General features: G+C 47.7%; 1 protein-coding gene across 2 annotated transcripts in view; it reads left to right on the forward strand.

Annotated features, from left to right (window-relative positions):
• Positions 1 to 24,147, forward strand: part of mrvi1 (murine retrovirus integration site 1 homolog) — a 123,178-nt gene that overhangs the window by 53,650 nt on the left and 45,381 nt on the right. For both annotated transcript variants that reach the window (XM_068046706.1, XM_068046707.1), the window contains exons 5-8: positions 9,247 to 9,324; positions 10,614 to 10,717; positions 15,600 to 15,650; positions 15,745 to 16,341. In XM_068046706.1, the coding sequence (XP_067902807.1) occupies positions 9,247 to 9,324; positions 10,614 to 10,717; positions 15,600 to 15,650; positions 15,745 to 16,341 (830 nt within the window). The remainder of the gene's footprint in view (positions 1 to 9,246; positions 9,325 to 10,613; positions 10,718 to 15,599; positions 15,651 to 15,744; positions 16,342 to 24,147) is intronic.

Here is a 24,147-nt window from a genome sequence, read left to right on the forward strand (position 1 = left end):
GAATACCCCTGGATGTTCATTTCCCATCCCTGGTCACCTTGCAGCCATGTCTCCGTCATCCCAAATATATCATACCCGGAATGATATAGTGATGGAATACTCTCCACTTGCCTGGATGGGTGCTCCAACAACAACTCAAGAAGCTCGACACCAGCCAGAACAAAGCAGCCCGCTTGATTGGCACCCAATCTACAAACATTCACTCCCTCCACCACCGACGCACAGTGGCAGCAGTGTGTACCATCTACAAGATGCACTGCAGCAATGCGCCAAGGCTCCTTAGACAGCACCTTCCAAACCCGTGATCTCTACCAACTAGAAGGACAAGGTCAGCAAACACATGGGAACATCAACACCTGCAGGTTCCCCTCCAAGTCACACACCATCCTGACTTGGAATTATATCGCCGTTCCTTCACTGTCGCTGAGTCAAAATCCTGGAACTGCCTTCCTAACAGTACTGTAGGTGTACCTACCCCACATGGACTGCAACGGTTCAAGAAGGCAACACACCACCATCTTCTCAAGGGCAATTAGGGATGGGCAATAAATGCTGGCCTGGCCAGTGACACCCACATCCCATGAATGAATATAAAAATAAATTGTGGGGTGTGTGACCTGACCTTTTGTCCTGCGTGTAGCAGAGGTAGTTCCACCCCTGCATGTCAGTCATGCACCATCTTCATTCTCCCCTGCTTTTCGAGCAGTGTCTCCTGCATCTCAGAGAATTTGGACAGATGATGGCTTGGCAGAGTTGCTCGCACTTGTCTGCCAAACATGATCTCTGCTGGTGACGGTAAACCCATACTCATAGGTGCAGCTCTGAGGTGGAGCACGGCAACACGAAAAACCTGTTTCGTCATCCCACATTTCAGAATAAGTGACTTGACTGTGCAAACCATTCGCTTGGCAAAACCATTAGACCTAGGCTAATGTGGTGAGCCTATCACACGGTTCACGCCCCATTTGGCAAACATATCCCTGAAAGGTTTGCCCCGTATACTGTGACCCAATGTCGGAAATGATTTCTTCAGGTACACTGAATAGACTGAATATCATACTCAATGTGTCTGCAACGAGCACGCTTGAAGTGTCTTTTACCTGTCTGACAATTGGAAATTTGGAGAAGTAATCGTCTCCATTAACTGAAAATAAGCCAGTGGCAATTTTGGACCAAGGGACTGACGGAATCTCGTGAGGGTGTAAAGGTTCTTTGCATTGTTGTGGCTGGTGGCTCTGGCATGCCTCACACATTCTCACTAACTTTTTGATGTCACTGTTGATCCCTGGCCAATAAACAGTGTCTCATGCCAGTCGTCTTGTTCACTTTATACCCATTTGGCCTTGGTGAAGTTGTGACAAGACGTCCTCTCGGAGAGCTTTGGGCACAATCACTTGTTTTCCCTTGAAGGTGACACCTCTCGAGATACCGAGTTCATCTCTATAAGGCCAAAAGCATCTGAGGGTTTCTGGCACCTCTTTTACTGTATCAGGCCATCTTTCTATGATGACTCTCCACAGTGCCTTCAGTTGTGGATCATCAGCTGTTTCTGATTGTAGTTGGTCACATTGTGCTGACCAAAATGCAATAAATCGATTTTGAGCACATCTTCCACCTCGATGTCCATGCTGTCCACTTGTTGCTCGGGTTAGGCAATCTGCTCAGCGTATCTGAAGTGACCATTTTTGGTACCCAGTTTGTTGCAGAATTCAAAATCGTACCCCTTTATTTTCACTAAGAGTCGCTGCAATTGAGGGGGTGCGCTTGTCAATGGTTTGCGCCAGATCATCTCCAGTGGTTTGTGATCAGTTTCCACTGTGAACTGCTTACCGAACAGGTAGGTGTGGAACCTTGTAATCCCAAACACCAGAGCAAGTGTTTCACGCTCTATGTTTGAGCAATTGGATTGTGCTGAGGATAAACATTTGGACCCGAATGCAATTGGTTTGCCATCCCCCAGAATGCACGCTCCTAGCCCTTTCTGTGAGGCGCCGACTTCCAGGATTATCTTCTTCCTTGGATCATAGTACTGCAGGGAACAGGTTTCTGCTGACAATGCTTGCTTGAGAGACTCAAACATATGCTGATGGTCCTCCTGCCATACAAATGGTACGTCTTTCTTTAAGAGCTCTCTCAGTGATGATGCTTTGTCAGAATGTATGGTGCCAAGAAGTTGAAAAATCCAAGACATCTCTGGAGGCCTAGCTTGTCTTGTGGTGTAGGCATATGGCTTACATCTTCGACTTTGCCTGGGTCAGGACGGAATCTGCAACCTGAATAGATGGAGCCAAAGAAATTGATCTGACTTACATTCACCTGGCACTTCCTGCTGTTAAAAACGAGCCCTTCTTGATGAACTACTGCCATCAGTGAGTGAAGATTTCAATCTTGCTCTTCTTTAGTTTTAGATTTTAGATTTTTAGATTTAGAGATACAGCACTGAAACAGGCCCTTTGGCCCACCGAGTCTGTGCCGACCATTAACCACCCATTTAAAATTCTTTTGGGCCTCCTCATCTCGAGAGACAATGGATACGCGCCTGGAGGTGGTCAGTGGTTTGTGAAGCAGCGCCTGGAGTGGCTATAAAGGCCAATTCTGGAGTGACAGGCTCTTCCACAGGTGCTGCAGAGAAATTTGTTTGTTGGGGCTGTTGCACAGTTGGCTCTCCCCTTGCGCCTCTGTCTTTTTTCCTGCCAACTATTAAGTCTCTTCGACTCGCCACAATTTAGCCCTGTCTTTATGGCTGCCCGCCAGCTCTGGCGAATGCTGGCAACTGACTCCCACGACTTGTGATCAATGTCACACGATTTCATGTCGCGTTTGCAGACGTCTTTATAACGGAGACATGGACGGCCGGTGGGTCTGATACCAGTGGCGAGCTCGCTGTACAATGTGTCTTTGGGGATCCTGCCATCTTCCATGCGGCTCACATGGCCAAGCCATCTCAAGCGCCGCTGACTCAGTAGTGTGTATAAGCTGGGGATGTTGGCCGCTTCAAGGACTTCTGTGTTGGAGATATAGTCCTGCCACCTGATGCCAAGTATTCTCCGAAGGCAGCGAAGATGGAATGAATTGAGACGTCGCTCTTGGCTGGCATACGTTGTCCAGGCCTCGCTGCCGTAGAGCAAGGTACTGAGGACACAGGCCTGATACACTCGGACTTTTGTGTTCCGTGTCAGTGCGCCATTTTCCCACACTCTCTTGGCCAGTCTGAACATAGCAGTGGAAGCCTTACCCATGCGCTTGTTGATTTCTGCATCTAGAGACAGGTTACTGGTGATAGTTGAGCCTAGGTAGGTGAACTCTTGAACCACTTCCAGAGCGTGGTCACCAATATTGATGGATGGAGCATTTCTGACATCCTGCCCCATGATGTTCGTTTTCTTGAGGCTGATGGTTAGGCCAAATTCATTGCAGGCAGACGCAAACCTGTCGATGAGACTCTGCAGGCATTCTTCAGTGTGAGATGTTAAAGCAGCATCGTCAGCAAAGAGGAGTTCTCTGATGAGGACTTTCCGTACTTTGGACTTCGCTCTTAGACGGGCAAGGTTGAACAACCTGCCCCCTGATCTTGTGTGGAGGAAAATTCCTTCTTCAGAGGATTTGAACGCATGTGAAAGCAGCAGGGAGAAGAAAATCCCAAAAAGTGTGGGTGCGAGAACACAGCCCTGTTTCACACCACTCAGGATAGGAAAGGGCTCTGATGAGGAGCCACCATGTTGAATTGTGCCTTTCATATTGTCATGGAATGAGGTGATGATACTTAGTAGCTTTGGTGGACATCCGATCTTTTCTAGTAGTCTGAAGAGACCACGTCTGCTGACGAGGTCAAAGGCTTTGGTGAGATCAATGAAAGCAATGTAGAGGGGCATCTGTTGTTCACGGCATTTCTCCTGTATCTGACGAAGGGAGAACAGCATGTCAATAGTCGATCTCTCTGCACGAAAGCCACACTGTGCCTCAGGGTAGACGCGCTCGGCCAGCTTCTGGAGCCTGTTCAGAGCGACTCGAGCAAAGATTTTCCCCACTATGCTGAGCAGGGAGATTCCACGGTAGTTGTTGCAGTCACCGCGGTCACCTTTGTTTTTATAGAGGGTGATGATGTTGGCATCGCGCATGTCCTGGGGTACTGCTCCCTCGTCCCAGCACAGGCATAGCAGTTCATGTAGTGCTGAGAGTATAGCAGGCTTGGCACTCTTGATTATTTCAGGGGTAATGCTGTCCTTCCCAGGGGCTTTTCCGCTGGCTAGGGAATCAATGGCATCACTGAGTTCCGATTTGGTTGGCTGTATGTCCAGCTCATCCATGACTGGTAGAGGCTGGGCTGCATTGAGGGCAGTCTCAGTGACAGCATTCTCCCTGGAGTACAGTTCTAGGTAGTGCTCAACCCAGCGGTCCATCTGTTTGCGTTGGTCAGTGATTATGTCCCCCGATTTAGATTTGAGGGGGGTGATCTTCTTGATGGTTGGCCCAAGAGCTCTCTTCATGCCATCATACATTCCTCTGATGTTTCCGGTGTCTGAGGCCAGCTGAATATGACTGCATAGGTGTTGCCAGTAGTCGTTTGCGCAACGCCTAGCTGTTCTTTGTGCAGTACTTCTGGCTGCTTTAAGTGCTGCGGATGTTAAATCGCTGGGGGCTTTCTTGTAGTTCAAAAGTGCAATGCGCTTAGCGGCTATGACAGGTTCCAGCTCTTCATTATGAGATTGAAACCAGTCTGCATTTCTCTTCGCACTTTTGCCGTAGGTGGTCAAAGCTGACTCATAGATGGCGTCTCTGATGTGGGCCCACTTGGTCTCAGCATCCCCTGTGGGAGTGTTTTGAAGGGCTGTTACAAGTGAATTTAGAAATTTTTGTAACAGCTGTGGGTGAGAAATTCTGCTCGTGTTGATGCGCGGGTGGCCCTTCTGCTTGGAATGATGCAACTTCTTTGGTCTGAGTCTAACCTTGCTGCACACCAGGGAGTGGTCGGTGTCGCAGTCCGCACTGTGGAAGCTGCGTGTGATTTGAACACTGTTTAAGGCGGCTCGCCTTGTGACAATGAGGTCTAGCTGGTGCCAACGACGTGATCTTGGGTGCCTCCATGAAACCTGGTGACAGGGTTTAGTGTGAAAGAACGAGTTGGTGATGCAGAGGTTATGATAGGTACACAACTCAAGCAGTCTCTGCCCGTTCTCATTCATCCTTCCAACGCCATAGCGCCCAAGGCAGGAGGGCCATGAGTCATGGTCGGCCCCAACCCTGGCATTAAAGTCCCCCAGCAGGAATAGGTGTTCGGTGTTGGGGATGCTGCTAATGATGTTATGGAGTTGTTCATAGAACTGGTCTTTAGCTTCAGGTGCGGAACAGAGTGTTGGAGCATAGATGCTGAGTAGGTGTACTGGACCAGAGGTGGTGAGCAGTCGGATGGACAGTATGCGTTCCGAGCCATTTGAGGGAGGCTCTATCATGCTGAGCAAGGAGTTTCTGATGGCGAAGCCCACTCCATGCTGTCTTGGTTCTTCAGGATCCCTGCCCTGCCAGAAGAAGGTGTAGTCTTGCTCTGCTAGAGAGCCACTCGCGGGGAGGCGAGTCTCCTGAAGTGCTGCAATGTCCACATTGAGTCTACTGAGCTCGTTGTTAATGATGGCGGTCTTCCGAGAATCGTTGATTTGTGTAAGGTCTTCCGACAGGCCAGGACACATAGTTCTGACGTTCCAGCTTGCAAAGCGAAGGGCTGGTACCTTCTTTCCTTTTTTCATGTTGTTTGGTGCGGTGTATCAGTCCACCTTTCGGGCAATGACCCTGAGCTCCAAGCACCCATTGAAGCAGGCAGACTGTGGCGGGACAGAACCTTATTGACCGGGGGCTGCCCGGTTTGAGGCGGGCGGTAGCTGTCCAGTGAGGTGCAATGACCTCTCCCACCGACAAAGGCAACCCGTGGCGCCCAGTTTCTACGCCAATTTATCTGGACTTATAACCCGTAACTGCTGCCTTCCGTGTTGTTTCAGTCGCTGTGAGGCAACTATGGAGTGACCTCTCCATGGCGCATGCCTGGGCAAATTTATGGAGGTTGAGAGTTGCCCAGTCGTCAAAACCCCCCTCTCGGCCTTTCTGGTGGGGTCCAAAGGAGTGCAGGACACGACGTTTGGCACCAGTATGGCTGCAGGAACTGCCGGAAACATGCCAAAGGTGACACATGACCGCCTACGGGGTTCCGCTCCGGATTTTCTGTTAGGGTTTACTCCCTTAGCCTTGGTCTCTCCCGAGACGCCCACAAGGCAGTGGGGTTGTTGGGGCCCCTACACAGGTGTAGGATGGTGCCGGTGGGAGGAGGGGATGCAAGGGGGAGGGCTAGAGGGAGGGGGTGGGGGGGGGGGTGCAGGGGAAGGGGGTGCGGGGTGAAGATGGTGCGAGGGGGGGGCGGGCTGGGACGGGGTTGTGAGGGGGGTGAGCTGAGAGGGTGGAGCAGGGAAGGGGACGGGGGTGGGGGGGGGGGTGGAAGGGGGGTAAAGGGGGGGGGAGGGGGGGTGGAATCTGGTGCAGGTAATAAGCCATTTCCTCAGTGCCCACCATCGACGTCCGGAAAGCTCATCCACGTCCTTCGGGAGGTGAAGCATCATTTGGCAGACTTAGAGGTGATTACATTTGCTAAGGGTTTTTTTTTTGCAGTGGTTTAAATAAAGGCATGCAGCATTGCCGACAGTGCGCTGCAGATGCTCTCCGAGCCATCTCCCGCGGGCGCTTTGAAGTTGCGGCCGGGGGTGCCGTTCGTGGATGTTTTGGGTGTTCGGGGCACCTTTTCACAGGACTTCTCTCGGGTCCCGCAGCTCCTTCTTCACCTCAATGGACTTACCGCATGCCGTGGCTGCAGACACTCTGGACTGTGAAGACAGCAGGATCGGAGATTAAAGTATCCATTTAAAATAATCCTACACTAATCCCATATTCCTACCACATCCTCACCTGTCCCTATATTTCCCTACTACCTACACTAATGGCAATTTATAATGGCCAATTAACCTATCAACCTGCAAGTCTTTTGCTGTGGGAGGAAACCGAAGCACCCGGAGGAAACCCACGCAGACACAGGGAGAACTTGCAAACTCCACACAGGCAGTACCCAGAATTGAACCCGGGTCGCTGGAGCTGTGAGGCTGTGGTGCTAACCACTGCACCACTGTGCCGCCCATTACCTCACTATCATCCAGGTACGTTTTCTATAATTCTGTCCATGTGCTGCTGAAATAGATCTTGACTGACAGATAAGCTGAAGGGTAGTCTCTGGAAGAAATATCTTCCAAATGGTGTCCTGAAGGTGGTGACTTCTTGAGATTCCTTAGCTAGGTGTGCCGACCAATATCCATGTTTATCATCCAACTTGGAGAAGCATTTGGCTCCTGTGAACTTGGGATTCAGTTCCTCTAATGTCAGAATCTCGTGGGGGAATCTCTTTGGAAGAGGTTTAGACGCCTTGGATCTAGGCATACCCTGATTGCTCCATCCTTCTTTTGCACACACGTAATTGAACTGCACCAGTCTGTGTGATGATGCACACGACAGATGATGCCATTGTGTTCCATGTCATCTAACTCGTGCTTAAGCTTTTCTTGTACATGCATGCTGCACTTTCTGGGAGGGTCAATTGACCATCTCTGAGGTGCAGTACAGCATCGCCTTTGATATCTCCTATGGCGTCGAACCTGTCCTGGTACATTTGTTGTAGGTCGTGGACTGACTCAATGCGGGTACCCTTGGTCTATTCTGCTGTAATGGGTACCTTGGTGACCTCATGGATAGTTATGATGTTCAGGTCCTTACACACTGGTAGTCCTGCCACTGCTGGTGTACTTGCGTCTACCAAGTAAAATGTTTATAGTTTCCATGTCGACTTGCGATAGCGGCATTGCATTGTTAGTGTGCCACTGCAAGGGATGGGTGACCCCTTGTATGCAGATAACTTTTCAGTTGCCGGTTGTATCATTAATTTCCAATGACCCGATACATATCCTTCATGATTCCGACTGGTAGGATATTTGCACTAGTTCTGGTGTCAATCTTAATCCTGAGTCTGTGTTTGCCAACTTTCTTTGGGCACATGATGTTAAAAGTAGCAAAAGCTTTGTAGTAGCAAATGTGTTTGATTTCATCAACACAATGTGTCAGGTTCACAATGTGAAAAACCTGCTCGTCTTCTGACTGAGAACTACTCCTCTCTGAGTCTTGTCTCAGGTCTGTTTCGCTGTGGACTTTGTGTATCAGCTTGCTTTTATGCAGGTCTCAAGCTGCCACCATATAATGAGTTCTTTATGTTGTCTGAAGCAACATAAATGAGATGCATGGAGTCTAGTTTTCTGAAGATCTCAAACAGGTTTATTAACAGCTAAACTATTATATACAGTACGGAGCAAACTATTTACAGAACTTTCTTCTGGGTGTTACAGTTGCAGAGTGACTCTGGCTTGTAGTCACATGACTACATACTGATACTTAGCTCATTAGGATACTGAGATCTTAAGGGACATCACTCTTAAAGGCAATCATGCAACAGAACTGACATCTAAAACTGATTAAATACAAACAGAAAATGCTCAGCAGGTCAGACAGCATCTGTGGGGAGAGAAACAGAGTTAATGTTTCAGGTCAATGACCTTTTGTCAGAACGTAAAACCGATTATCTCGTCATGTATTGCATTGCTGTTTGTGGGAGCTTGCTGTATACAAATTGGCTGCTGCATTTCCTTCATTACAGTAGTGACTACACTTCAAAAACTGATTCATTGGCTGTATGTGCTTTGGGATGTCCTGAGGTTGCAAAAGGTGTGATAGAAATGCAAATTCTTTCTTGGGAGCATGGGACAGAATGCAAGCAGCATTGGATGGGGAGTGAGCATTTGAACATTAGTGTGAACTTGGGAAATATGTCAAAAGTCAACTTGCAGTGTTGCCTCTGACTTCTCTCTAGTGTTGTAAACCTAGGAACAGGAGCTTATTCCACCATTCAATCAGGTTTTGGCCGATCTGTGACTCAACACCAAGAGGCTTTACTTCTCCTCCATAAAATACGAATAGTTTGATGATAAAAAGGAGTTAATCACAAACACAGTGAAATTCTCAGAGCCCATCCCATGAAGCAATTGCAGATGCTCCCTTTGTCGAAGTGTTAGTAAATACCTGTTTCTGTTTCTGCAGCGTGTCCTTGACGGGTGAATTCTTCGCCTTGCCCACGGCATCTCTGCATGATGTTTTTCCTTTTATTTATTGCAGCACACACTCCATCACGATCTCCGATACCTTCGCCGAGCCCCTCCAGAAGTAACTCTGTGACAGTACAGCCACAGACTGGTAGGTGTACAGCATCGCTGCATGTGTTAGTGGGGGAATGAGGCTTGTTTAGAACAGCACTGTGTACACTGAAAGGTATCCAGACATTCTGTTCCTATTTATATGTTCGTCCCCACCTCTTCAGTGACTCATTCTCCACTGCAAGTTGTCTCCACGCATGAGTCTAGACAGCGAATGTCTACAGGCTATCCGGTCATGGGGGGCAGGCAGCATCGTCACAGCCAAACCCAACCATCTCCTCACCAAAACAACCACAGGAATCCTTCCAGCTGCAGCTATTGTATGGCCATTGCCAAGAGAGACACTGACTGATCTCCAGGAGTATTGAGGTCTATTAAAATAACCCATCACCATCCTGACTTGGACCAGCTCATTTTACACAAGCTATCCATCAGTGTAGAACTGTTCTTGTACTGTATGCCAGGGAACTGCACCAGGCAGTGCATGTACCCTCTGAGCCTTCCTTTTGGATTAATCATTCTGACGGGATATTCAATATTCAATAGACGTCTCTGTGTCTGAGAGGAGGTGGAAACGTAGAAATTCGATTCTGCTTGAATGTGCCAGCACTGTTTCACCTGGTTCATGAAGAAGGACATGTAGTTACTCCTCCTGTAGGTGTTAACTGTGGCTCAGTGGGTAGTATACTTGTCTCTGAGTCGAGCAGTTAGGAGATCAAGCCCTATTTCAGAGACTTGAGCCCAGAATCCAGGCTGACACCCGATGTAGGAAGTGTCTTCTTTTGGATGAGACATTAAACCATGGCCCTGTCTGCTCTCTAAAGTGGATTTAAAAGATACCCTGACATACGGGCCAAGTGCTGGAAAATGGGATTAGAATAGATAGGTGCTTGATGGCCAGCATGGACACGATGGGCCGAAGGGTCTGCTTCTGTGCTGTATAACTCTATGACTCTATGACTATTTTGAAGAAGAGCAGGGGAGTTCTCCCCGCTATCCTGGAGCCAATATTTATCCTTCAACCAACATCATAAAAACCGATCATCTTGTCATTGCCACATTGCTGTTTGTGGGAGCTTGCTGTGCGCAAATTGGCTGCTATGTTTCCTACATTACAACAGTGACTGCGCTTCAAAAGTACTTCATTGTCTGTGAAATGTTTGGGGACATCTTAAGGTTGTGAAAGGCGCTATAGAAATACAAGTCCTTGTGTCTTTCTTTCTTAGATTCCTTCCAATGGGAGATTGGCTTTGATCTTGTACAGTGTAATGAGAGATTTGATGTGAACCACACCCGCTAATGTAAACACTGTAATGATTCTGCCATTAGGTTCAGATCCGCTCACTGTAAACTGTGTAGGAACAACGGTCGTGCCTTCAACTCAAGCGGGGGAGAAACCTCTTCTGTCGCCCAACAGGGACAAAGAAATGAAGGTAAAACACCAACGCTTGGAATGGTACAGACCTCCAGGGAGCTGCTGAGGGGGAGATGCAGTGCTGAATTCTTGTCTTGTTAATTAACAGCCCAGAAACTTTCTACCAGTTCATGAGCTGTTTGGTTGGAATTAACTGGAACGTAGATCTATCTTCAGGCTTCACCTTTGACCTAGAGATGAGTGGAGAATAATAGCCTTGGTCATTAGAATCAATCAGATAAGGATTTCTGCAGGGTACACAGTGATTCTCATGATCTTCAAACAATTAGTGAAGTGTGAATATTCTAACTGGTACAACCCAGTGAGCTCGGGCTCCATGAGAAAGTTCCTGTCGCTATCTCCTCTGTACTTGGGCTAATCCAGTACCAAATTGATCTGGGTTAGTTGGGCGAATTATTTAACCCTTTAACATTCTTGTTATTTTATGCCCTTTGGGCATCTTAACATCCCCGATTGCTCTCCCCTGAGGATAAACAGTCGAATGGTAGGGTGAAACTATTCATATTTGAAATTTATAAATGTGCTTATGTTTTGGCCTGATAACTGTATTCTCCAGCAATCATATAAGTCCTGCTATTTATTAACTCAATTATGTCACATTAAACCTGGCAATATATCTAATAACTCGAGCTCTGTTGCTAACCTTATGATAGTTTTTTATTTATAACCTGGTGTGAGAAAGGTCTGGGTCTGATTAGTCGTTGATAACGTATGAATGGTTTATTTACACTAATCTGCTGCCCTGCCTGATCTTCAAATGGATACAGTTGCTTCACTTTCAGCCCTCACTTTTGCTCACACTGACCTCCTCTCCTACTCACACCCACCTTACCCCCTACTCACACCCACCTTACCCCCTACTCACACCCACCTTCCCCCCTACTCACAACCACCTTCTCCTCTACTCACACCCACCTTCCCCCCTATTCACACCTAACTTCCCCACGACTCACACCCACCTCCTCCCTACTCACACCCACCTCTACCTCACTCACACCCATCTCTCCCTGCTGCTCACACCCACCTGCCCCTCCTGCTCACACCTAGCCTTTGCTCCTGCTCAAACCCAACTCACTGATATCCCACTCTCCCTGTAACCTCACTCTCTCAGTTACCCCACTCTCCCTGTTTTCCCTCTCCCTGATACCTCACTCTCTGTCTCACCCTACTCCTCATTACTGCACTCTTCCACTTACCCCACTCTCCTTACCCACTCCCCCTGGCAGTGCCAAAGGATCAGCTGCAATATTTCTATAACAGGTTTCAGTATAAAAGCTCTCCTGTTTTCTGGAATGTGATTTGATTGTACATGACAAGCACAAACTCACTGAAAGACTGAGATAAAGAGAGAGAACAAACTAACTTGGGGAAAACATTTAATGGAATGTCTGTAGTATTTTCATCCTCCTGCAATTTGGTGATGGAGATTACAATGATATACTTTGGGTTGAGAAATAGACTTCAGTGAGTGTGACAGAGGTGACTGAACTTGGGCTTTGAGGATCTGCATCAATTGGGAAGCAATGTTGGAAGAGTTACATTGCTCTTTAATCTTTTTCTCATCCTTTCACATCCTGCTCCTGCCACGTGGCAGCTCCTTGAGAAAGAGGCAAGTCTCAATCTTCACCGACCATCAATATGTCCAAGCTACTTCTTCTAACTCTGCTATTGCTGTCGAGATTACACATTTGGAAGAAATGGTGACTCCGTAACCTGCATCACGCTCTCCACATTCTCATGGAACTGGCTTGGACACATGTGACACAAGTACACTACTGCTGGCTAACTTCACTTTTCACACTCAGTTATTGCATGCGTATGTGGCTCTGTGGACAATCAGGCGCTTTCACTAACGAAAAGAGCAGAATTCTGTGTGTTCACTTTCTGCATTAATGCTCGGACTACTTCACCCCTGCATGTTGGCCCCTCTCTGTCTGCCAGCCCTGGTCCACTCTGGTGGCTGGTATTACTGCCTTCTGTCCTACTTAATAAATGTCTTGTCCATGTTGGATGTAAAAGTCCAACTGCAATGAGATGGTAAGAGCTTCCAGGAGAGGCTGTGTGAATAGCTTTGGCCTGTGAGTTGTGTCTTGGTGTGCACAATTCTGTGGAAAAGCAGGAAGGGATCCAACTGGTTCACGAATGTCCTTCAGGGAAAAAACCTGCCTTTCGTGCTCAGTCTGGCGTCTATGTGACTCCTGTCCCACACCGACTCTTAACTACCCTCTGAAGTGGCCTAACAAGCTTCTCAGCTGTATCAAACCTCAGCAACTAGGAATGGGCCATAAATACTGACCTTGCCAGCGATGCCCAGATTTTGAGAATTAATTTTTTTTAAAAAGACACTGTTGTGCGTGAGTTGTTGTCCTATAACCAGCTAGCAAATTCTCTCAGTTTAATAATCCTAAAAACAATTTTTTTATTTGTGGGATGTGGGTGTTGCTGACCAGGCTAGCATTTATTGCCCATCTCTAATTGTCCTTGAAGTGAGTGGCTTGCTAGGCCATTTAAGTTGTCAACCACATTGCTGTGGGTTTGGAGTCACATGTAGGCCAGACCAGGTAAGGACGGCAGATTTCCTTCCCTAAAGGACATTAGTGAACCAGATGGGTTTTTACAACAATCGACAATGGTTTCACTGTCACCATTAGACTAACTTTTTTTTAAAGAATTCCAGATTTATTAATTGAGTTCAAATTTCGCCATCTGCTATGGTGGGATTCAAACCCAAGTCCCCAGACCATTAGCCTGGTCTCTGGATTACTAGTCCAGTGATGTTACCACTAAGCCACCACCTCCCCCTAAACATCATAACTGATGTAGTCTTTAGCACAAAACCCAAAGCACACTAAGAACAGTCTCTCAGCGTCAACTTGGCTGCTCCATTATAACTGTGAGGCTAACAGACCCGATTATGGGAACTTGAGATGGTGGAACCAATTCTGGCCACTTCTGGTGGGTAGACATAGCAATAAGTGCCTTATGGGGTGAACTTGCATGTTGTAACTCCATGATCTATCACCCTACCTGAGAGAGCTATTTCTTTATCGCTTTTTGCAGCTGTGGTAGTTTTTGGAAGTGACCATCTTGCTCTTCAGGTTTATCCTGAATCTTTGAGGGTGACATGACGTTGAAGAGGCTGTTTTGAAAAATCTGGGATCCTTAGCTAGTATTGTGTCCAATTGTAGGTATTGCACTTTAGGAAGGACGTCAAGGCCTTGGAGAGGGTGGAGAGGAGATTTACTGGAATGATTCCAGGGATGAGGGACTTCAGTTAATGTGGAGAGACTGGTGAAGCTGGGATTGCTTTCCTTAGAGCAGAGAAGGTTAGGGGAGATTTAATGGAGGTGTTCAAAATTGTGAAAGATATTGATAGAGTTAATAAGGAGAAATTGTTTCCTGTGGCAGAAGGGTCAGTAACCAGAGGATACAAATTTAAAATAACTGACAAAAGAACCAGTGTCGACATGAGAGGAAAAAATGTACACAGTGAGTTCTGACGGTTGGGAATGTGCTGCCTGAAAGGGCGGTGGAAGCAGATTCAGTAGTAACTTTCAAAAGGAACTTGAAGGAAAAACACTTGCAGGGCTATGGGGGAACGACGAGAGGAGTGGGATTAATTAGATAGCATTTTCAAAGAGTCAGCACAGGCATGGCGGGCTGAATGGCCTCGTTCTTTGCTGTATCATCCTATGATTCTGTGATGAGGATTTTTAATTTTCTCTATTGAGAATCCAAGGTGAAGGGCTATGATTCATCAGGCAGAATGTCACCACAGTTGAAGTATGGCAGATGCAGTTAAGTGAGGAATTAGTGATCACGTGTCACAGAGTTTGAATTTTGGAAGCCTGCAGAATGTCAGGGGAAAGAAATGGCGGAGGAACTAAGAAATTCCACATCTTTGAAGTGCTGTGAAAGAATGAGTTACCGTATGATATTAAGCTAAGTCTTTGATTTCAACACGGTGGAAATGCAGTCTGGAGGAAGTGTGTGAGGAATCACAGCTACAGCATAGGAGGAGGAGGAGGAGAGGATGCTTTTGCAACATTGACCATGGTATCCATTATGATAAAGGAGGGAAGGGAAGGTTGCGAAAAAGAGAGATTGGAAGATAGAGGTGAGAGATGGCTTGCCTATCACATGGCAGGTTTCTCTCCGTGTCTTGCCCAGAGTTTCCACAAGATAGTGGGAAACCATTTTAAATTTTGGACAGACTTGAGTCCTTGTAGAGAGTTTGGATACATTGAAGTGTTTGACATGAAAGAGCTAACTTGCCGATAGTTCTCAGATAGGAGGTGGCGTGGGTGATCCATTTGAGAATGGGCCAATGGTGAAGAGACAGGGGGAGAGGGAATCTTTCAAAGCGCTGGCACAGGCATGACAGCCTGAGTGGCCTTCTTCTGTGCTATATGATTCTAAAGGAGTTAGTGAGGCCAAGACTATCGAAGCGTGGAGACACCAGAGGTAAAAAGTAGATTTAGTGTCGAACAAACTGGCATAGAAGACAACAGTAAGAAAGATAATAGGAATAATTGGCAAAGTCTCGTCTATTGTCAAGGTCGTTGATAGAAACACACAGATTGTGGCAGGAAAGTTTAGCGTTATTGCAGTGTGTTATGTTACCGACACAGTTTCTATTGGTTACAAGGCAAGAATGACTCAGTGTTTATTGGGAAGATTCCTCAATCCAGTGTAAATTGTGAATAATATTAATTAGGTTGTGAATTGCAATCTAGGGACCAGTTCCTAACAATGGTAGCATAAACACAGAAGGTTGCTTGGAACATGCTGTAGCAGGGACTTTGTACTTTAAATGTACAACCTCGGTGTCACAGTAACCTTGCTTTGTTTTAGTGATATAAGATGTCATTCGCTTATAGCTTTTGGAAGTCCCTGGCACAAGAGAACAAGACATTCAACTAAATTCTGAGGTTAGTTCTGTTAATATATATTCATTTCATTACAGGTTCATGAGCAACACTGTTTTCTGACTGATTTCTTTTTTATCCTAAACCATTGTATTAGAAACACATCAGAAAATTATCTCCAACAAGAAAGATTGTGGAGGCCAGAAAATCATCTCCAGCAGCAATGTGTTCTCAAGTCAGTCCTTCTGCAAAGTTATTGGAGGCATCAGTCCAACTGAAAGACCCTACTTCCCTGGGAACTGATGGCTGTAGGGAATACGAGTCGTTGGACAGGAGTGACCATATCAAATCAGACCCCAGTATAGATACCAACAGGGCAGAAGGTGCATTGGGCAGTCTTACAAAGCTGAGGGCTCTGGAGTGCAAGGAGTTTCCTTTAAGGCCCTCTCAGCTTCTGGTTTCTGAGTTAGCCACTCCGAAAGCAGCCCCCAAAAGCACAGAGCAGGCTGTCCCTCACTCCAGAATGCCCTGCAGAGCTGAAATCAAGTCATTTAGCTCACAGCCTCTTTTGCGCGCCGTTTCCTGGGAATGCCTGGAGCTCGATGAGGATCTAAGCTCACCACCAAAATCAGCCCCCAAGGCAGCAGACAGACTCGGGATCGACGCTGTTTTTGACTCCAGTCAACTGAAAGCGTCCAACTGCAAGGACCTGACCGTCGAACCGAAGATGCAGAAGCTTGCCAAGCTCCGACAGGTAATGTTGCAGCTCATTAAAAGGGCTTTCCGCAGAGAAAGGGCCTGCATGCTGGGGCGTAAGCATTTCCCTTTAAGGGCCATCGAGGGGCTGTCACGTACAGTTTCTATTGTGATCCTGCAAGCATGAGAGACAACAAACAAAACCAATGATGTCCTGCCTTAGTCAAAGAGGTCGTGAGCGCACATTGCATGTGTTTCTTGTCATCTGCCCAGATACACTATGCCATCACTGCTTGACAGGAAATAAACTGATACATAACAGAGAATGAAATGAGCGGAATCAGTGAGATTTTCCGTTATTGCTCCCTCAATCATCAATCTGCTGTTGAGCACATGTGCGAATGTGATCTGCCTTTGCAGGAACTTTCACCCTACACGATAAACATCTGTCATATATTAAAAGTCCAAAATCTGTGCATAATTTCTATCTACAAATCTCACTGCCTGCTGTCACATTTCTGTCACACTTTTTCCCATTATCAATTCCAGCATCCACATTTATAATGGGAATTGCCTATGTAAACAAGTCATGCAGTAATTACACCCACCCACCAGTGATGGCACTGCAGTGTTGCAGTTTCTCCTCTTTCAGCTCTCAAGCCTGTTCTGTACTCCAACCAGCTCCACATCTCTGCTTGGCAAATTGCTGTTAAGATTTTGCTCTCTAACTATAAATAATAAAATATATAATTTAATTAAAATAGGGAATGTATGACTTTAAAATGGGTTTTTGAATTATATCGGTGTGCTTGCTCATCTGAAGCTTGGACGTGCCTCTCTGAGTGCAACTAGTTTATAAACAATATATTGCAAGGAAATTTTAGGAAACTGTATATTTTTGGGAGGGTGCAGGGAAATCAACAGGCTAAGATTGGATTCTCTACTCAAAGACTTCCATTTATAACGTCGCTTCCCACATCTGGAATGTTCTACCTGAAAAGGTGGTGGAAGCTGATTCCATAAATAACTTTAGTAGTGAGTTGGACAGATACTTGAGGACACAGAATTTACAGGGATCTGGACAAAAAGTGAGACTGTGGGACAAAGCATGATCGGTCTTTCAAAGAGCCAACACAGGCACGATGGGTCGAATGGCCTCTTCTGTACTGTAAATTTCCATCATTCTATCTCTCAGAAACATCTCAAAGCACTTTCAATGCAATGAGCTGCTTCGAAACTGTTTTATTATTGGTAATGTACATCAAATACAGCAGCAATTCCACATAAAGAAAATCCCACAAGTCTTCTTCTTTGGCCTCATTGTCTCGAGAGACAATGGGTAAGCGCCTGGAGGTGGTCAGTGGTTTGTGGGGCAGCACCTGAAGTGGCTATAAAGGCCAATTCTAGAGTGACAGACTCTTCCACAGGTGCTGCAGAGAAATTTGTTTGTCGGGGCTGTTACACAGTTGGCTCTCCCCTTGCGCTTCTGTCTTCTTTCCTGCTAACTGCTAAGTTTCTTCGACTCGCCACACTTTAGCCCCGCCTTTATGGCTGCCTGCCAGCTCTGGCGATCACTGGCAACTGACTCCCACGACTTGTGATCAATGTTACAGGACTTCATGTCGCGTTTGCAGACGTCTTTAAAGTGGAGACATGGACGGCCGGTGGGTCTGATACCAGTGGCGAGTTCGCTGTACAATGTGTCCTTGGGGATCCTGCCATCTTCCATGCGGCTCACATGGCCAAGCCATCTCAAGCGCCGCTGACTCAGTAGTGTGTATAAGCTGGGGATGTTGGCCGCCTCGAGGACTTCTGCGTTGGAGATATGGTCCTGCCACCTGATGCCAAGGATTCGCCGGAGGCAACGAAGATGGAATGAATTGAGACGTCACTCTTGGCTGACATACGTTGTCCAGGCCTCGCTGCCGTAGAGCAAGGTACTGAGGACACAGGCTTGATACACTCGGACTTTTGTGTTCTGTGTCAGTGCGCCATTTTCCCACACTCTCTTGGCCAGTCTGGACATAGCAGTGGAAGCCTTTCCCATGCGCTTGTTGATTTCTGCATCGAGAGACAGGTTACTGGTGATAGTTGAGCCTAGGTAGGTGAACTCTTGAACCACTTCCAGAGTGTGGTCGCCGATATTGATGGATGGAGCATTTCTGACGTCCTGTCCCATGATGTTGGTTTTCTTGAGGCTGATGGTACTATTGAGGGAATGGACTAGTTGGTCTCTTTTTGGTGGTGTTGCATCAGGAAGGAATATTGGCCCAGACACCGGAAGAATTCTTTGTTCTTCAGGTAGTGCCGTGGAATGTTTAACTTCACTATAAGCAAACCAATGAGGCCTCTCATTAATGTACCTTCTAAAACATGGCCCCTCTGACAGTGCAGCACTCCCTCAGTACTGCCCCTCTGACAGTGAAGCGCTCCCTCAGTAGTGACACTCAGATGCTGCACCCCTCCCTCAGTACTGACCCTCTGACAGTGCAGCACTCCCTCAGTACTGCCCCTCCGACAGTGCAGCACTCCCTCAGTACTGACCCTCTGATGGTGCAGCACTCCCTCAGTACTGACCCTCTGACAGTGCAGCTCTCCCTCAGTACTGACCCTCTGACAGTGCTGCTCTCCCTCAGCACTGACCCTCTGACAGTGCAGCACTCCCTCAGTACTGACCCTCTGACAGTGCAGCACTCCCTCAGCACTGACCCTCTGACAGTGCAGCTCTCCCTCAGTACTGACCCTCTGACAGTGCAGCACTCCCTCAGTACTGACCCTCTGACAGTGCAGCACTCCCTCAGCACTGACCCTCTGACAGTGCAGCACTCCCTCAGTACTGACCCTCTGACAGTGCAGCACTCCCTCAGCACTGACCCTCTGACAGTGCAGCTCTCCCTCAGTACTGACCCTCTGACAGTGCAGCACTCCCTCAGTACTGACCCTCTGACAGTGCAGCACTCCCTCAGCACTGACCCTCTGACAGTGCAGCACTCCCTCAGTACTGACCCTCTGACAGTGCAGCACTCCCTCAGTACTGACCCTCCGACAGTGCAGCACTCCCTCAGTACTGACCCTCTGATAGTGCAGCTCTCCCTCAGCACTGACCCTCTGACAGTGCAGCACTCCCTCAGTACTGACCCTCTGACAGTGCAGCCCTCCCTCAGTACTGACCCTCTGACAGTGCAGCACTCCCTCAGTACTGACCCTCTGACAGTGCAGCTCTCCCTCAGCACTGACCCTCTGACAGTGCAGCACTCCCTCAGTACTGACCCTCTGACAGTGCAGCTCTCCCTCAGCACTGACCCTCTGACAGTGCAGCACTCCCTCAGTACTGACCTTCTGACAGTGCAGCACTCCCTCAGTACTGACCCTCTGACAGTGCAGCTCTCCCTCAGTACTGACCTTCTGACAGTGCAGCACTCCCTCAGTACTGACCCTCTGACAGTGCTGCACTCCCTCACAGGATCTGATTCAGTGTATATTCAGATCATGAGCCCATTCCTTCAGAACACATTTACAGGGTCTCTGTGCACAGAAAACAAAGCAATTGTTGCCTCGTTTTGTGAACAATGTCAAAGTAGTGAAGGTGTTAAATGTTTTACTATAAACCAGAAAATACTGGAAATCCGGCATCTGAGGAGAGAGAAACAGAGTTAACGTTTCATCCTAGCAATTTTGATGAAAGGTCATCGACCTGAAACTTTGGGCTGAATTTTTTTTCATTATTCGGTCGTGGGATGGGGATGTCGCTGGCCAGGCCAGCATTTATTGCCCATCCCTAATTGCCCTTGAGAAGGTGGTGGTGAGCTGCCTTCTTGAACTGCTGCAGTCCATGTGGGGTAGGTACACCCACAGTGCTGTTAGGAAGGGAGTTCCAGGATTTTGACCCAGTGACAGTGAAGGAACGGCGATATAGTTCCAAGTCAGGATGGTGTGTGACTTGGAGAGGAACTTGCAGGTGGTGATGTTTCCATGCATCTGCTGCCCTTGTCCTTCTAGTTGGTAGAGGTCGTGGGTTTCGAAGGTGCTGTCTAAGGAGCTTTGATGAGTTGCTGCAGTGCATCTTGTAGATGGTACACACTGCTGCCACTGTGCATCAGTGGTGAGGGGAGTGAATGTTGAAAATGGTGGATGGGGTTCCAATCAAGTGGGCTACTTTGTTCTGGATGGTGTGAAGCTTCTTGAGTGTTGGAGCCGTATCATTCAGGCAAGTGGAGAGTATTCCATCACACTCCTGACTTGTGCCTTGTAGATGGTGGACAGGATTTGGGGAGTCAGGAGGTGAGGTACTCGCCTCAGGATTCCTAGTCTCTGACCTGCTCTTGTAGCCACGGTATTTATGTGGCTGGTCCAGTTCAGTTTCTGGTCAATAGTAACCCCTAGGATGTTGATAGCGTGCCAATCCTGGCATCAGGATGAGTTCTGTGTTGGGAACCCAGAAGTGGATGTGGTGAAATATCACTCGCAGTCTTCCCGGAGGTGGACAATCCAGGAGCCCCATCCAATTAGGAATGGTGACCAGGTTACAACGTCAGGAGGTCCAATCAGCCCAGCCTGTGGGGAGGGCTGCTGGCCACCCTTGCAACATGGGCGATGCCTGAACGCCAGCAGGAGCGGAGCGAAGTGGAGCGAAGTGGCACAACAGAGGCATCTTCAATAGAACGGAAGCAGCTGCCATTGCAGCAGCAATAGCATTAGTGGAGACTTCAGTCCCCATGAAGTGGTTGCGAAGTGTTCCTGCTGCCTTGGGATAGACCTCCTTTGTAAATTACTGCCAACACATAAATTATAAACCATGAACTGATTTGCAGCTTGGACTCTTGCGAAACCACTTCTCATCCATTTTCAGATTTCTAACACAGCAGGGGGCCTGTACGCCCTGCGGAAAACCTCTTGTGGCCTGGAAAATAGCAGATAAGTGGCTCGTTACTAGCCTTAATTGGCCTCTAACTGCTGCCGGGCTGGTTGCCTTCCAACCCACTAGTCCAGCTCCAGGAGAAGCACATAAAGGCGGGAACACGTCGGGGAGCCAACCCAACCCTCATCCATGGGCCTGGGAAAATTCAGCCCATTAACTCTGTTTCTGTCCCTACAGATGCTGTCTAACCTGCTGAGTATTTCAGGCATTTTCTGTTTTTATTTCAGATTTCCAGCACAGGCTGTACATTTTATATGAGTGTTAATTGTTTTGATATATTGTAGGTAACTGGGTCATTGTGTACAAATCACATGTCACACGACCCTCTATTACAATTATTTACATGGTAGTTACAGCAAGCAAACAGGCCATTCGGTCTAAGCAGTCTATGCCAGTGCTTACTCTCAGCAGAAGCCTCTTCATCTCACTCGACCACCATATCCTTCTATTCCTTTCTCCCTCATGTGTTTATCCAGCTTCCCCTTAAATGTATTGATACTATTCACCTCAACCACTCCCTGTGGTAGTGAGTTCTACATTCTCACCACTCTCTGGGGAAAGAGATTTCTCCCGAATTCCCTATTGGATTTATTGGTGACTATCTTATATTTATGGCCCCAAGTTCTGGTCTCCCCAACAAGTGGAACCACCTTCCCATCTGATCTCCTCCCTCCAGATGTGTCCTCCTTTCTCCTTTTATAGTATTTGATTGTTTCTCAATGGGTTGCAGAATTTTCGCCTCTTCCTGGGAGATGAGCAAGTGTCGATCATTCCTCCTGTGAAGAACTGCCTGACCCTATATCCCCCTTGTCCATTTTTCATCCCTCTGAACAGCAGAAGCAGTTTGGATCAGAGACAGAGTTGCTGGGGCGAGGAAGAGCTTGGCACTTCACAGACCATGCATTGATGCTATACATCACTCTGTCACCAATAGCCAGTAGAATGTGATGTTGTGACTGTGATTGTACCCTCCCTCCCAACACTTCACCCTCCCATCCTCCATCCCCACCCTCTCATCATCCCTCCCTACCTACCCCTAACCCTCCCACCCTCCCCAAACCACCCCCTCCTTCCCCCACCAGCTCCCTGTGCGATGCCCATTGCACTCCTTTGCCAATTATGTACCCAAGGCTCATTAAGACCCCATATATTGTGGCTGATGGGCCTGAAATCCAGTGGCTGAACGATCGAGGCAGCCCTGGCCCTCAGAATCTCCAGCACTGAACCTTCTGGGCAGTGTGGGGCCAGAGGGAGGTCACTTAATTTAAATGCACTGGAAGGTTCCCACGGTACTGAGGAAAATCCTCACGCACTCACCGTGCTCCAGAGGCTGTTAAATCGTCCACTTGCTGTCGCTCTGGGATCCATCTGGTCTCTCCACTGAAAAAGAATTAAAGTGCTCCCATTGGCCCCCAATTGTTAGAGGTGCAGGGCTATATTTAAATAATAGGTCCACCACCACCTCCAAGTCTGCCTCCAAGTCACACACCATCCTGACTCGGAACTATATTGCCCTTCCTTTATTGTGACTGGGTCAAAATCCTGGAACTCCCTCCCTAGCTGCACTGTGGGAGCACCTACAGCACACAGGCTGCAGCAGTTCAGGAAGAGGTCCCAGCAGCATTCTGGCAAGGGGCAATTAGGGATGTGTAGTAAATGTCAGCCTTCCCAGCAATGCCTGTACCTCGAGAACGAACTGGAAAAAGAAGCTCACCTACTCCTTTAAGGATTCAGGCATAGATCCCCACATCTGTCAATAAGCTTCTTCCCCATGGGCGTACCAGCTGCCCATTTTGCCCTAACCTCTGCTCAGCTCGGAATACAGTAACTCCCAATATAGGGAACAACACTCACTGCCTCAGCAACCGCCCGGTCCCTGTGTCAATGACTCTGCCTCACACAAAGACCACGGGTAAATACAGAGATGCTAGGTGCTGCTTAGCAGCCCTTCCATTGCTCCCTTTCTAGTGTCATGGCAAGGCCACGTGACTCGCGGTGCCCATTGCAACTGGGCACTGCAGGAAAGTCAGTGCTGTTCTGTGACCGGTTATTATCGGGTGGTCCTGACCATGTAACATGATCACCCTGGTTCATCAGATATTGACCTCAAAAGGCTGGCATGTTGCTGACACTGTCTTCCATTGACCACCTCTGAGTGGAATGCCCCCTTAGAAGCAGCTGCAGCCCTTTTCTAGCTACTGGTCCTAGAAATCCTATCGGCACCATGACATCAGCAGGCTCCCAGTGTACTGTGCTCAACAAGAATTTACTTAACTCCCAGGCACAGGGTTTGTGTTTTGGCCCTTGGGTATTGTTGTGTTTTATGTCTCTCTATTACCCTCTCTGTTTTCTCATTCTCCCATTCTCTATAATTTCAGTGTTGGTTTCTGTTTCTCTCTCTCTCTCTTGCATGTGCCTGTGCTCCTTTATCTGTTTTTGTTGCATGTGTGTGTGTGAAAATATTCCTCTTTGTGTGTGCGTGAATTATCATCCTCTCTGCTCTTTTACATAGTCTCTCACCATCTTTTTCCCCTTTCTTTATGCCTCTACCAGCACTACTGTCACTTCTCTCTCTCCTCCGGTCTACCCTTGCTTTCCCCCTCTTTGTGCTCTCTCTCTCTTTCCTCTCCCATTTTCCCTTTGATCTCCCGCTCGCCTTTTCCTGTCTTACTGTCTGGTCTCGGTCTCAGTCCCACATCTCTTTGTCCTATATGATAATCACTCCCGCCAAGCATCTTGGGACATTTTACTGCATTAAAGGCGCTGTATAAATGCAAGTTGTTATTGTGGTTAGTTTAGATTGTGTTATCTTGGGGACAACATTTGCTCCACTGGAGTCTGAGGGAGTAGGAGTGCAATTACCCAGAGGTATTTGGCTGTTCCAAGGGACTGTTACTGGAAGGTTGGTCAGCAGCATGTGAGGTTATACTGGATGGGCTGAACTTG

The sequence above is a fragment of the Heterodontus francisci genome, chromosome 14, assembly GCF_036365525.1.
Source record: "Heterodontus francisci isolate sHetFra1 chromosome 14, sHetFra1.hap1, whole genome shotgun sequence".
In the NCBI taxonomy this organism is placed as follows: domain Eukaryota; kingdom Metazoa; phylum Chordata; class Chondrichthyes; order Heterodontiformes; family Heterodontidae; genus Heterodontus; species Heterodontus francisci.